At 40.8% G+C, this 13,720-nt stretch overlaps 1 protein-coding gene across 15 annotated transcripts in view; it reads right to left on the minus strand.

Annotated features, from left to right (window-relative positions):
- The window catches only part of LOC141785364 (uncharacterized), a 32,600-nt gene that overhangs the window by 11,327 nt on the left and 7,553 nt on the right, over positions 1 to 13,720 (minus strand). For 6 of the 15 annotated variants that reach the window (XM_074663660.1, XM_074663673.1, XM_074663671.1 and 3 more), the window contains exons 1-6: positions 12,825 to 12,979; positions 10,207 to 10,372; positions 6,982 to 7,068; positions 6,261 to 6,329; positions 5,311 to 5,334; positions 1,444 to 1,478 (exon numbers count right to left, since the gene is read on the minus strand). In XM_074663660.1, coding sequence (XP_074519761.1) covers positions 1,444 to 1,478; positions 5,311 to 5,334; positions 6,261 to 6,329; positions 6,982 to 7,068; positions 10,207 to 10,372; positions 12,825 to 12,929 — 486 coding nt within the window. In that variant the 5' untranslated portion in view covers positions 12,930 to 12,979. Of the gene's footprint in view, positions 1 to 1,443; positions 1,479 to 5,310; positions 5,335 to 6,260; positions 6,330 to 6,981; positions 7,069 to 10,206; positions 10,373 to 12,824; positions 12,980 to 13,720 lie in introns of those variants that run through there. The other 9 variants (XM_074663668.1, XM_074663670.1, XM_074663666.1 and 6 more) reach the window with 6 other exon arrangements.

Raw genomic sequence — 13,720 nt, forward strand, 5'->3', positions numbered from 1 at the left:
ATTTAAAACTGCGTTGTTGTGGCTCTGATGCAGCTGCTTCACTGTCTGCAGTCACTACTCAGTCCCCAGCACTGTCCCACCCACAGTACCATCTGATTGGTTACAAGCAGAGCCATGGCTCGGGTAACAGCCAATCAGCAGTGAAGTTATTGCAGTTACATTGAAATTATGGAAAACTTTATTTACCGTAGAAAACTTAAGCTATTTATTTTTTTAAGTTTTCATTTAACTTTAAAACAAATAAAATAAAACATGCTGCTAAGCCTGGGAGCTGTTAGATAAACTCAGGCTTAAAGGCATTGAAAATGACAAATTAATATCGGCTTCAAATATCGGTTATCGGCCTCCTTGACTACAAATAATTGATATCGGTATCAGCCCGGAAAAATCTATATCAGTCTATCTCTACCTGATATAGCCTGTGAACATCATCATCATCATCGTACTAAAAGTTGTAAAAATCGAAGAATGGCAATTTAAATTGAGTCGCTCTCCGAAAAAAATTGTAATAGAATCCAATCGTGAGAATAGCATATCGTCCCAGCCCTAATACAAATTACAAAATATTTTGAAATTTTGTGTATATATTTTTGATTCTGCAAATTTATTTAATAATAAAAAACTAAGACATCGCATGTACACTTTAATATACTCCAAAAAAAAATCTTGTTTAGATAATTATTCACTAGATTTTAACTATATTTAGAATTTTTTACACTTTAAAGCCTTTATTGTGAAGATTAAGTTGATTTTCTGGCTCCAGATTTTCTTTAATCCAGGTGACCTGAGGCACAATGGCCCCAATGAAAGTTACGGTTGCAGACACCTGCTTTATATATATAATATTTTCATGCTGTACATCAGCAACACCTCCTCCACAGTCGACATGTTTGTTTTCGAGTTTGTTGTTGTCATAGACTTCCCTCGATGAATGTATTAGTTCACAGCAATGCCAACATAAAGGATGCATGGAAGTATGTGAGAAGTGACGGTAACATCGTTTGGAACAGTGGTGTGCACAGAAGGGGGCGGGAGGGGCACCTGCCCTCCCTCTTTTTGAAAAAACACATGTTGAAGTGCTTTTTTTGGAGCCAAAATATGCACTAAAGTGTCCCCTGGTTGGCAAAACACACAAAACTGCCCTCTTTGGTGGAAAAAAATGTGCAGTGTATGTGGCTTGTTTATTCTTTTTGCCCCTGGCCTTCAAAAAGTCTGTGCACGCCACTGGTTTAAAAGGGCTCATATTCTCATAGGTAAAGGGGTATAAATGGGCCTTTAGGGGATTATCTGAACCACTTTTTAACAGGGATGACTTTGAATAAATCTGATTATATTAACTAAAGAATTTGCAAGTTTTTGGCCAAGTTGTGATAAACCAGAAGAATCCTTTCAGTGGAAGAAATGAGAGATGACGCACCTGAAATGACTTCTTTTGTCACATACCTTATCCGCAGAGCCGTTATCCATCTTTGCTTGTGCTACAGACAGAAAAGAGAAAGAGAAAGAATTCAGATTGACCCACTTTTCGGATTTTCTCATCTATAATTCATCCTGTCTGTCAACTCAAGTGACTTGAATAATCCGTCAGCGTCCAGTGCGGTGTGCCCAAACACATTCTCACAGCAAAGAAACACAGTGATGTAGGTTAATGCTGCATGCATCATGACACAAAGTGCTCGTGGAAACATAAAAGTCTGTTTTTGGTTGTTGTTGTTTGTTTGGGGGGGCTGCATAACCAGCAGAGTGAGCAGAGATGGAGAGATGAAACAGAAATCTTAAAGTGGGGAGGGAGGACAACAAGCGTTTCCTCGGGTCAAAGTTAATGTCCGTAGAAAAAAACTCTGAGGGAGAGTGCTGCAAAGAAAGCTGCGTTGTAAAAGAAAGAAGTGGAAGGAGTAAACTGAGGAGGGCTGGTTCTGAACTGGTGAACATGACAGCAAACAGACCTTTGAAAACAGCGACCGGCACCAGAGACTTTCTGGCTGGAGAGCTTTGGGGGGGAGTTTTCTGCACATCAGCGGTACTGGTGGTCTGAGCCACATCGCTCCTCATGTCTGAGTCATTAGGCTGTGAATGGCGGCCTCTATGTGATGATGATGAGTCACTGCTGCTGTTTTCAGCTGGCGTGCGAGACGGCGGTTTGGTTAAAAGGCTATCCATGTTGGAAATGTTCCTACTGCCTTGTTCATGGGGAAGATCCTCTGAAGAGGAGTCAAAGATGGGGTGAGACAGACTTTGGGTGCGAGGGGATTTTTTGGTTTCAGAGCTGATATCTCTGCTCTCAGCATCACTGCAGGACTTTAAAGCCGCCCTGATTGAAGTCACTTCATCTTTTGTTTGCTCAGAGCTGAGCCGCTCGCCTCGATCGCCGATGGATGTCAGATCCTCCAAACCTGCGGTGCGCATTAAAGACATCCCAGGCAGATTGCTCATGTCACCCAGACGCTCAGAGGCGTCGAGGCTGATCGCCCTGTGAGGATCCACACCTCCCGGTCGCTCCGGGCTCCTCCTCCCTGGTGATCTGTCCCTCTTAGTCTCTGCAGCGCCACAGCTGAGATCTTCAGAGGCCCATAAAGAGTCAGTCAGCCTCTTCCCGCTGTCCCCCGCCGCCTCACTTCCTGGGTCCATGGAGCAGGAAACTCTCATGAAGTCAACTCCCTGGGCAGAAGCTCCATCCTCAGCTGGCTTTGATCCATCAACCACAAATGCAAACTCACTGCAGACTCCAGAGCCCGGCTTTGCTAATTTGTTTGGAAAGCAGATTAATGATGACATTCACAGCACTTGTTTTCCATCTCCCCATTGAACAGAAAAGATAATGAAAGGAGAGAACAGAAGAGGGCGGGTGAGGAAAAGAAAAGGTTACCGTGTTTCATTAACCAGAGAAGAAAGAAACTGAGAGATCTACAGAAAGTGAGGATGCAAAACCAGGAATGAGACGGGATCAGTGAAGGAAACAAACTGTTGACGTGAAATGAGATGGAGATGAACGACAATGCATCACACTGGGTTGACAGACGACAGGTGATGCATTCCAGTGAAATGCACCAAAACGTGTTTTTTTTTATCTTAAAGAAAGTGATTAAAACATGGCAGAAAGTTCTTAAACTCTGTACTAGTGAAATAATCCTCCCACCCAACATGAGTTCAAATTTAACAGCAAGAAAGCAAAATCTGAAAGAGTGATCAGAGTATAAAACATAAACTTATCACAAAATGAAACCCTTAAAATCGAACTTAAAGTTGGGAATGAGTAAGAAATAAAACCTCATTTGTCTTTTGATTATAAAACTTTGATTTCAAGCTGAAAAAACCCAGTAAGTTTCAAATGTGGGCCACAAAATTCATCTTAATAATCATAAACTCTACCGAATAAAGGGCCATTTTAACAAATCATTGCCATTTGCTTCCTCAAAGAGTTAAATGTATTAAAGTAGGATGGTTATCTGTAAAATAAGTTTTTGTGTTAAGCCAAGTATCCTGCACAAAATAATTTTGAGTATTAATGTAAACGACCTTGAACACTGGGGAAATTACATTTGTTTCCTGTTCCACTACCTAAAATTAGACTTTACAAGAAATTATAATAATTCAAATCCTTCAGAAATGTGACTTTTTTAAAACATATTTGTTTTACTCCTTATGCCAACTATACTTAAAGTTTATTTTCTTATAAAAAAGAAAAAAAAAGTTTAATTTAAATTCACACTTTAAGCCTTTTTCAGACCAGACGCATATTCTTCACGTGAATATTTTGCAAGTTTTATTTTTTTTGAACCTATCGTTTTTAATGCAAGCTTTCACACCAGCAACATACTTTCACTGAGCGAAATTGCGGCTTTTATTTTTTAAGTTTGGCTTGTCATAAGTACACATCCCACCAATCACAACGCTCATTGTTGACAAGTCACATACCAAAACATTCAACATTGATTGTGTTTGTGTACCAGCAGCTGGTTCTTTAGGACAAAAGACATAAAAACTACAAAGACAACATTTAAAAAGACATAGCTTGGAGGAGAATATCTGCAGAGACTGAATATGACTCCTCCAAATTTTTTACAATTTTGCGCCATTTATTCCCCGTTGCCTTTGGTGTGCAAAGGCTTTTAGTTGTGTCGCTGGGTTTTCACTCAGTCCTGTTTCTCCAACACATTATCTTCTCTGAAAAATCTGGAATATTCAACAAGTCAAATTAGGGATGGGTACCTTTTGCATTTGAAACTATACAGTACCGATGTTCAGTACCTGGTCATCAGTACCGGTACCCAACGATACTGTTTTGTGTTTGTGTGGTACAAAATATCAATTTGTTCAATAATAAAATCTTTTTTTAGTTCTTCTCTAATATATAACCTTGCAATGCTATGTTCATGTCCAGCATGAAAAACCACCCACCTCCACTCCATCAAAGTCACAAGGATGCATTTAGGTACCTTAACATGGTACCTTTTGAATTTACATGAATCAGTACCTGGTACTTTTGACAGAATTTGGTCGGTACCTAATTTGGTACCCATCCCTAAGTCAAATGTTGAAGCACAGGAAGCTAATTACACTCTGACTGACTGGATTAAAATCTCAGCTCAGTCCTGTTACCTAAATTATTTTTTTGCTGTTATTTGTTTATTTTTACAATATGTTTTTTGTTGAATTGCTTTAAAGAGGTTAGTGTCGACATGCTAACTGGCCATATTTCATGTATTTGCTAACTCTATGCTAAAAACTCACCTTTGTTCTTGTTTTACATGTAGTTTATCAACTTTTTAGTATGAGTATTAATTCATGTAACGCTGATTTTTAGGATTGTTACAAATTGGAGTTTGAATAACTTAAATTGTTGAGATTTAAGATCAGTTTTACACTGTAACTGTAACACTTTAAATGAAACCAAGCTCTAACAAAGCAGCAGGAAATAAGTGACAAGCTTCAGATTTAGAGTTACAAAAAGAGAAATTTGACTTAATTTTTAGAGAGTTATAAAAAACATATGGCACCTATTACAGGGAATGGCCCAAAATTAATCTGAAATGTGTTTCTTAATCGAGGGCATTTTTAATCTTAATGACTAGAGTCTAAATGTTTTAATTTATCATCTTATAATTAACATTGATTTGGGTCTCATCATGGCATAATCGAGTCCGAGGCACCAATATCTGACAGATTCATCCCTTTATGACATCTATAAGAAGAGCTAACAGTTTATTTTCTCTCTGCGTTCCACCTGGACCCATTACTGTGTTCATATCTATCTCCAGCGGTAAATAAAAGCACAGTCTGAGTGTGGTCAATAAGACATAAAGAGCCTACCTGTTGGAGCTGCTCCTCCTGCTGCTGCTCGGACATGAAGACACAGATGGAAAAGACATTAGAACATGAGCAGTAATGACTTTCTGTCCGTCATGACAGATTAAAACACTGCACAGAAATCGATGCAGAGCCCGCGTACAGCATGTCTTCAGTTAATGCAGAAAGCCCAAAGCAAATATCTGTTAAAGGTATCACTCAAGAGGGAGTGTGTGCAAACACACAGAGTTATCCACATGTTTTAATGTCCATCTGTCATGTGCTGCTGCTCAGATGTTTTTAACATCATTCTGCTGCTCCCCCTGACTGGGAGCGGTGCATCTGTTTAACACATCTCTCTGCGGTTTGGCCGTCCTGAAATAGCCAGGATGTAACCTTTTTTTTTTTTTTTTCAAGAAAAAAGGATGTTTGAGTCTGTTTACGATCATGTTTGAGACCTTAAATGTGAGAAGTTCAACATTATAGCCAAGCATGAAAAGAAAAGAAGGAGCCAAAGAATAAATCCAGAAAAAATCACTCCTTTCGAAGGATGCTGAAAGAATGAGATTGTAAGCTTCGTTCACACTTTAGAAAATGTAAACACACGTCCCAAGGCGAGTCAGAAAACAAGATCAAAACCACTCTCCTGTTTCTTATTTTGACATTTTAGCTGCATTTAACAGCTGGTTTGCACTTTTAGCGTCACAAAAAGATAGATGATGTATCTCCAGCTCCATCCACTGCACAAAAGTAAAGCCAAATTCACCACAACTTCTATCCCAGACTTTCATTGGCTTAATCTATACTTTAAGATGTTGATTGTGTAGCTTTATAGTTTCGATCCAAACACGTGAGGAGTAATGATCTTCCTTTCTGTCAGCAAGAAAGCAAAACAAAACCATTCTTTGGAAAAAACAAGCGCAAAGCACGAGAAGCTGAAAAAGAAAGGTTGAGCTTAAAGACCGGAGGCATACCAAGCTGCCCCTCGTCTCCACATGTGTTGCTCTCAGCCCCGGCCTCGACTTTCTCTTCAGACGTCTCCACTGTTGGTTAAATTCATGTTAGTGAGTCAGGAAACAGATATAACTGAGCCCTAAATCCAGCCCTAATCTGACGGACGTTTGCTCAGGTTAACTCGCCTAAATCAGCTCTGAAACAACATCCCTGTGACCTCGTGTTGGCTGCTACGGGTCAGCTGTGGTATTTCTCATGTTCACACACTCCAGTGCTGTTTAACAGATCAAGGAGGCTTTTCAACCTGTTGACATAACTTTCCACTGGGCTCTGGACCAGCTGTCAGTCTCAGTGTTTCTGATCAAAGCCTCACCGGACTGGAGCTACTGTGGCTAATTCTTCCCACACAGAGACATTATTTTCCACGCTAGTGCTGATTCTGCATGTTCACTGGATAACAGACTCTTATTTTACGATGCAGTGACAACACAGCTGCTGAGCATGTGCTTTAACTCACCAGCAAGCTTTAAATATCAGGCAAATAAGCAGGTTCAGAGCATGCAGAGGTTAAAGCTGAAATAATAAAACTGTGAGGTAGAAGAAAAGATCATTTCTCAGATTACACCACTGGAACAAAAAAGGAGGTGAAAGGATAATCTGCACACAAACTGAAATAAGTGTCAAAAATAGGGTTAAAGGTTAAATTTAGCTTGGTGACATGAGGAGTGCAGACAGGCGTACCGGGTTGCACTGCGTCGTCACAGCTCTCAGCCTGAGAAAGTTCAGACACAGATTTCACTCCGTTCTCGCTGAGAGCTGCGTCAGCCTCTGTGAATTAAAGGTAAACTGGAGGTCAGGCTGGAGGTTTGCTGTGACGTTAGGATAAAACACTGCTCGACAAGCTTAACCAGAGTTCAACGGTCAGAAATAAACCATCAAAACCCTCAAAGAGAGATTCAAAGAGCAAACTGTAAGGATAACCTCAAGCAAGATTAAGAAAATCTCCTCATTACTGAACACGTTTATAACATTTAGCAACAGAAAAATTAGAAAAAGAGCACATTTTAAGCTGATGAACAACAGGTGATATATGGTGACATATGGTGTTTTCACTATATGTGTATATAACTCCACCATAAACGGTCGGATTGCTTTGCAAAACAATACAAGACAAGGTCACCATAATTTCTGACAGATGTAAAAGTACGATCCAGATCCTGGCAATTTTCTGGATACTAAGATCCAGAATATGAAATATGTACTGGGTCATCATAATTTTCAACACTGTCAGGAAACAAATTATCGTACAAACCTGGAACTAACACCAAATTGTAGCAGACAGTCTGCTGAAAAGGAGTATAACATTAAAGTCGGACTAGAGTGTTGCGTGAGATTCACAATATGCTTGGCGGAGGTCTGTGCTCTCTGGGTGCTTTTCTAGTTTTTATTAATGAATAAGAAGATTAACAGATGGTTTACAATTTTTAAACTCTATTCAACCGGAGAATAATATACCCACCCAATAAAAAAAGACATCTACAACCTCAATATGTCACAATATTAGTCACAAAAGCTTGAAATTCATCAACAATGCAGAAGAAAAGCCTCTGAAGTGTTTTTCGATGCATATGCCAACCTGTTGCTAAATCTCTAAAACTGCTCTTGGGTAGCAGCATCTGTGTATTGTCTGTGTACCAAGCTGTAAACATAAATTCAAGCTGCAGTTCCTCAAGTGTCCACTTGAGGCTGGCTTCAAAGGTTATGGATACTCTATTAGTCCCTATCTAAAAATGCCAATTTTTGCAGCAGACTTGTTTACAGCCTGGTTTCTTTACTGCCAATGTTTGTAGGAGGGGTCGTTTTTCATAACTTGTCTTTTTCGACCATAGACTGTATAAACCATGAACGTAGTCTCCCTGACGTCACCCATCAGTTTCTGAAATGGAAAATGAAGCAGATCAGCTATCGCGGCCATATTGGAAGTTGCAAGGGCTTCGCGTACAGCTATAGGGCAGCCCGTCAGTCACGTGGCCTGAGCTGTGCCTCTGACTGGGCGAGCTTGCAATCTTAATATCCTCTAAACTGCTGAGTTAGACAAAAATTCACCCTTGTACAGAATGTGCCGAGTGTAAAATTAGCGACTCAGACAGGAGACGTTTTTTGGACCAGGCTGTAAATAGGTTAATTTCTGCTTTGAAAACAGCTTTTTTGGCTTGGTGTACATGTGATACCCGGTACTTCAGGAGCCAGCCTCAAGTAGACACTTGTAAAACAGCAGATTTTAGCACTTCCACATTGTCTCATATTCTTAGACCGGAGGTTGATGCTTGATTTTGCCATGAGTCGTACATTAATGGGTACAACAAAGGAGAAATCTAAACTACAACATTTAACTTTTCTACCTTTTTCTCTAAACCAAACACACAAACTACACTCCCACACCAGCAACTACTACTCCACTACCAACTAAAACATCACTGAGATACTCACTGTGCGTTTCACTGTTTAATGTGCTGTCTATCTCTGGGTCTGACTCTGTGTGCGGCCACCTGTCCGTGCAGGGGATGATGGGAAGTAGAAACGGGGAGAACGACTGCACTAGAGAGGGCTGTAAACTGGGGAAAGCTAGGCTACGTACTAATTGGCCGGTACAGTTTGACGGGGAGAAGAAAGAAGAAACTGATTATGAGCTACCAGCTGAACAATCTGACACACAACAAACTTCTGTTGTTTATTTTCTGTTTCCACATTAATAACCCCGTCTCAGTTTTCTGAGCCTCATAAAAAGCCTGATTGTTCACGAGCTGAATCGGTCGCGTACAGTGACACAGGATGGAGACAGGGCTCGTTCTGACCCAGATGTCTGGATTAGAGAGCACGGTGCAGCTGCGTAGGGACACTCAGGGCCAGTCAAGCATGTCTTGTATCTATTATGTAAAGAGGGATTAAAACAAAGCACAGTAGAATCTGCAGGGCTCAGCCTCGGCCCCCAATCTACGCGGAAACTCAGAGACTTTGAGGAGATTGTGAGCGGAAATTTAAATCCAGCCCTTTGGGGTGTTTTAGGAATATGTTCTGATGGTTGAGACATGAAACCAGGAGGATGGAGCTGGTTCGGCTGACCTTTGACCCTGCAGCCCCAGACCTCTTTTCCTGAGACTTTGTAAATATCATTAGTTGTCTGTTTATATATTAATATCAGCTGTGCTTTAGGAGGTAAAATGCAAAGATTCAGGGATGTTGAAGATGGATATCAGCTGATATTTACCTTTTGACTGATCTGCAAATAATATGCTGCGCACAGAAGACGGTAGCTAATGTTTATCTGTTGGTGGCGTCAGTTAAATCTATCAGAGTCAGAGCTTTCAGTGGCCAAACATTTTTTTATCAAGCTGTCATCAAGCTATTTTTGAAGCTTTTATTCACTTGTCTCCGGACAGATTATAACTAATTATGTCATTTTTACACACAGTTTTTCAACCAATCAGAACTTTCCTGTAGTTTTTCACAGTTATGGTGAGTTATTGTGATTTTAGACGGATTATAAGTGATATTTTTTATGTAAGGGCGACAAAAGCAGAAGACTTTTTAATCAAACACTCACTTTCTAAAACTTGTTTATATGTTTTCATTGTTTCTGCCTGTAATCCTGTCAATATGACTGAGTTAATCTCTTGGAGCACCAGCAGAACGTGTCTTTTGTTTGGAAACAAAATCATTATATAACTTATTTTTCCCAGATCGCTGCCTGAGAGCGAGTTTTGACTGTTTTATTAAAGTGCTGCTGAATCTCTGTGTTGGGTCCTGTCAGGACATCACAGCTGATCGGTGACGTAATCATAAGATAATGAGAGTGACGTCGTCAGGATTACATCACCCTGTCAAGCGTTCAGCAGTGTTCACCGAGCTCAGAAAGCGAAGAAGCGTCTCTTTGTCTCACTCTGCCGCCCCTTGCTCTTTTCTGACCTTTCATTTTGGCGTCCCCGGGGCTCCTCAGTCCCATCTGGACCCCGTTCTCCTGGTGGTGCTGGTCGTTGATGGTCATGTTGGCTAAGCTGGAGTTCATGGTGTCTCCAGAGCTGTAGCTGTTGGAGGCGTTGTTCATGTAGTCCATTGCCAGTCGCAGGTCAGGCTGCAAGAGTTCAGGAAATGAAGATAAGGATCAGAAAGGAAAAGTCCTGGATTTAAGGATTAAATATAATGATGGCGCACTTCATGGACACTTGGTCTTCCGGCCTGCAGAATCCAGTCCGTCACCGCGAAATGTAAACAGACACTGAGTCTGTGAAAAGCAGTTATTTATACATCCTGACGTGGGGTCAGTGTTTCATGTTACAGCCTGACCGATAAAAATAGTCCCTTCTGCACATGTGCACGTCGTCCTTGATGAGATAAGTTCCACTTCCTAAACAACCTCGTCTGAACAAGAGCAGCACTTCTGTGTCATGTTGCACAAATTACTGCACAGATTAGACTCATCCAAGAGTAAAGTATGAGTTTTTTAAGTTTGCGTCTGTTGTTTTTATGAAGAATAATCAGCTGATTGGTTTGTTTTTGTTTTTAAATGAAGAAAAACAAATCTTCATGTTTACGAGTGAGATTAAGAGAAAGGTACAGGTGCAGAAATTAGATTATTTTAGCTGTTTATTGTTTAGATTCTAGATTAAAACACCCCCTTCCTCATCCTTCCTATTTGTTAACGGACGGTGGCCTTAGTGGACAAAAAGCTCTTATGATGCATGATAAATACGATCCTCAATTTGTGAAGCATTACCAACGCTAAACTCTCTTTTTTCAAGATCCTTTCTCTTGTTCTTCAAACACTCAGGTGTCAAAAGCAGAATTTTGAAAAAATAAAGACTAAAAAACTCAAAAGAGTTTAGTGAATACAGATCAGAAACACTGAGTTAATATCACGTCACTTTATCTGCAGGAAATCAACCTTATGTCCCATCGTGCTCCTCCAACCACAGAGATGTGAATGCGTTAAATCTCATAAAAAAAGAGGATTACATATCAGATTAAACCTGAGCCTCTGGTTACATCAGCAGTTTTCAGTTTGAGTCATACATCTCACACAGTCACCGTCCATCACACACACACACACCAAGAGCTCCAAGGAGAGGCTGCTGTAGAGGGCTTATGGTGTAATCAGCGTTGGATCCAAACTGCTCTTTCCTTGTTTGTATGTTGATGCAGATTTGTCAGAATCTGATGTTTATTTTCGGTCCACTTTGGCTCAAAAACATGGGCCGGATTAATCTCTGAGAGGTTTGCATTAAAGCCTGCTCTGATGGAAAGACGGGGCAGATCTCAGAGTTATCATCTGTCAATACGAGGGGATCAATCAGAAGCGTAACAGAGCCAGAAATATTCACACTATGGATTTAGAGTTAAATTACTGAAGAGCTCTAATTCAGCAAATCTTTCACTCATACTCCTGAAGTTTGCGCCAAAATCTGAGTTGAAAACTTTGCTGTTATTGTGTTTTGCAAACTAATCTGATGCTGCCCCAAAGCATGCTGGTTAAAGCAAACATCACAGAACACAATTTGGCGCCACCTCAAGCAGATTTTCTCCTGTGTTTCTTAATTTTCTCCTCTATCCTCTTTTCTATTTTGTCAAATGCACCAAAAGTCCCAAAACAATAATAAGAAAGCAGCTGCACTTCACACTTCAGTGTGTTTAAAGTTGTTCAAACTTTCTCCTCAACAGCTGACGCTGCACTACTTCTGGTTTTGCAGCCTGATATGGAAACAGAGACTTTATTTACGCTGTTTTTTAAAGCTTTGTGTACATTTAGGAGAAGGTCTCAACACACTTTACTTGAACAAAAGTGAAGAATCAGAGTCCCTCCTCCTCCTCCTCCTCCTCCTCCTCCTCCTTTTCTGCGACTATCTGACGGCACTTGATGCAATTGTCTCTTTATAGGCATGCAACGCCTAAACTGTTTCCATGGTTACTCCACCCTAACTGTTGCCGTGGTTACTCGACCCAGTAAATCCTCCTCTACAGGAGCACTCAGCTCCAGCTATGTGACCTCTCCTGTGTGTGTGTGTCGTTCGCCCTGACCTTGGATGTATAAAGTGGATTCCACGAGCAGGACTAGCAGCATGAATGGAGACGAGATAAATGCACAATAAAAAGAGCACAGTGTTTATCTACTTCTTCAAGTTTTAGTCAGAAAAAAACAGAATTACCCAATATATTCAGGAAAATTATGCAATCATCTCCCACCTTTAAAAATGTGATGGTTTCAGTATTTAAACATAATTTATCTATGAATATCTTCACACCAAAGTCTTATGCATCAACTTTTTTGCACCATCAACATCCTAGTTTTTCAAAATACAATCTAAAACACTCAAATAAGCAATTATTGGTTAGATCCTGCAGCCTCAAATGTGAAAAAAGCTCAAAATGTGTATTAATCCGCCTCTGAAAGTAGTCCCAAACAAACACACTAAATCCTCTTGTTTGAGTAACGTTGTGCTGGAGCAGCTGTCCAAAAGCAGCGTTCGTTAGTAGCCCCTGACTCAACATATGATGCTAGTTGAATCGCCATCATCTCTCAGTTCACTTACAACAACCTGGTCACCCTCATCGATCTCCTCCACGTTTGCCGCCAACTTCCTGTCCCTGTCTTTTGCTATTTTTCTGGCACTGGCGCAGGAACACAATGTCCCCATTCTCAGCCCGACCAACCAACCAACCCACCGACCAATCACTAGTTGGCTCTGTTTGTTTTCCAAACGATTAAAAAAAAAAGGGCAGACGAGCGCGACAGCGGACCTTTGACTGAGTGAAATAATCAGAACTGTAGGCAGTCATTCAGAGGTCTGAGAGCTGGCTCGGCTTTGAGCTGAGGGACAAAGACGATCAGAGAGACCAAGCACTGAACTGAGAGTCTGAGAGTTTAAGATTTTTTTTGCATCAAGAAAAATGTGGAATTTCATTGAATATCTTTTAAAATAACATTTAAGAGGAGTTTCTTTTCTTTTTCTTTATGAATATCAGAGTGATGTGTGTCCCATTGAGACTCTAATGAATGGTGTACTCTCAGTGCTCGGGGACAAGACTCCCATTGTAGCATTACACATGACAGAATCCAAACAACAAGAAAGCTGCAGCCCTGCCAACGAAGACAATCCCCCTGACAATCCCTCGATCTACATCCGGGAACACAGACAGCCAGAGAGCAAACAAACTGAGGGGTGATAAGAACTGGATCCTCCAGCTGATATCTGTGTGTACACAGAGCGAACATGAATCTGCAGCAGGGTTAAATTACAGGAGGCTGGTGTAAACAGAGTTCATACTCTCATCCACACACCCGTTTGTCTCTGATTGAGTCCGACGTTCAGATCCCTTCAGATGATCTGAGACTGAACAGATTTCACCTGCAGCAGAGAGCGGACGTGACAGCAGGTTTTGTCGCAGCTTCATGAAGGGGAACGGGGCTGAAAGGTCTGCTGATGCA

This window comes from Halichoeres trimaculatus, unplaced genomic scaffold (genome assembly GCF_033239565.1).
Source record: "Halichoeres trimaculatus isolate MK-OKI-2021-1 unplaced genomic scaffold, fHalTri1.1 fHalTri1_scaffold_23, whole genome shotgun sequence".
NCBI classification, from domain to species: Eukaryota; Metazoa; Chordata; class Actinopteri; order Labriformes; family Labridae; genus Halichoeres; species Halichoeres trimaculatus.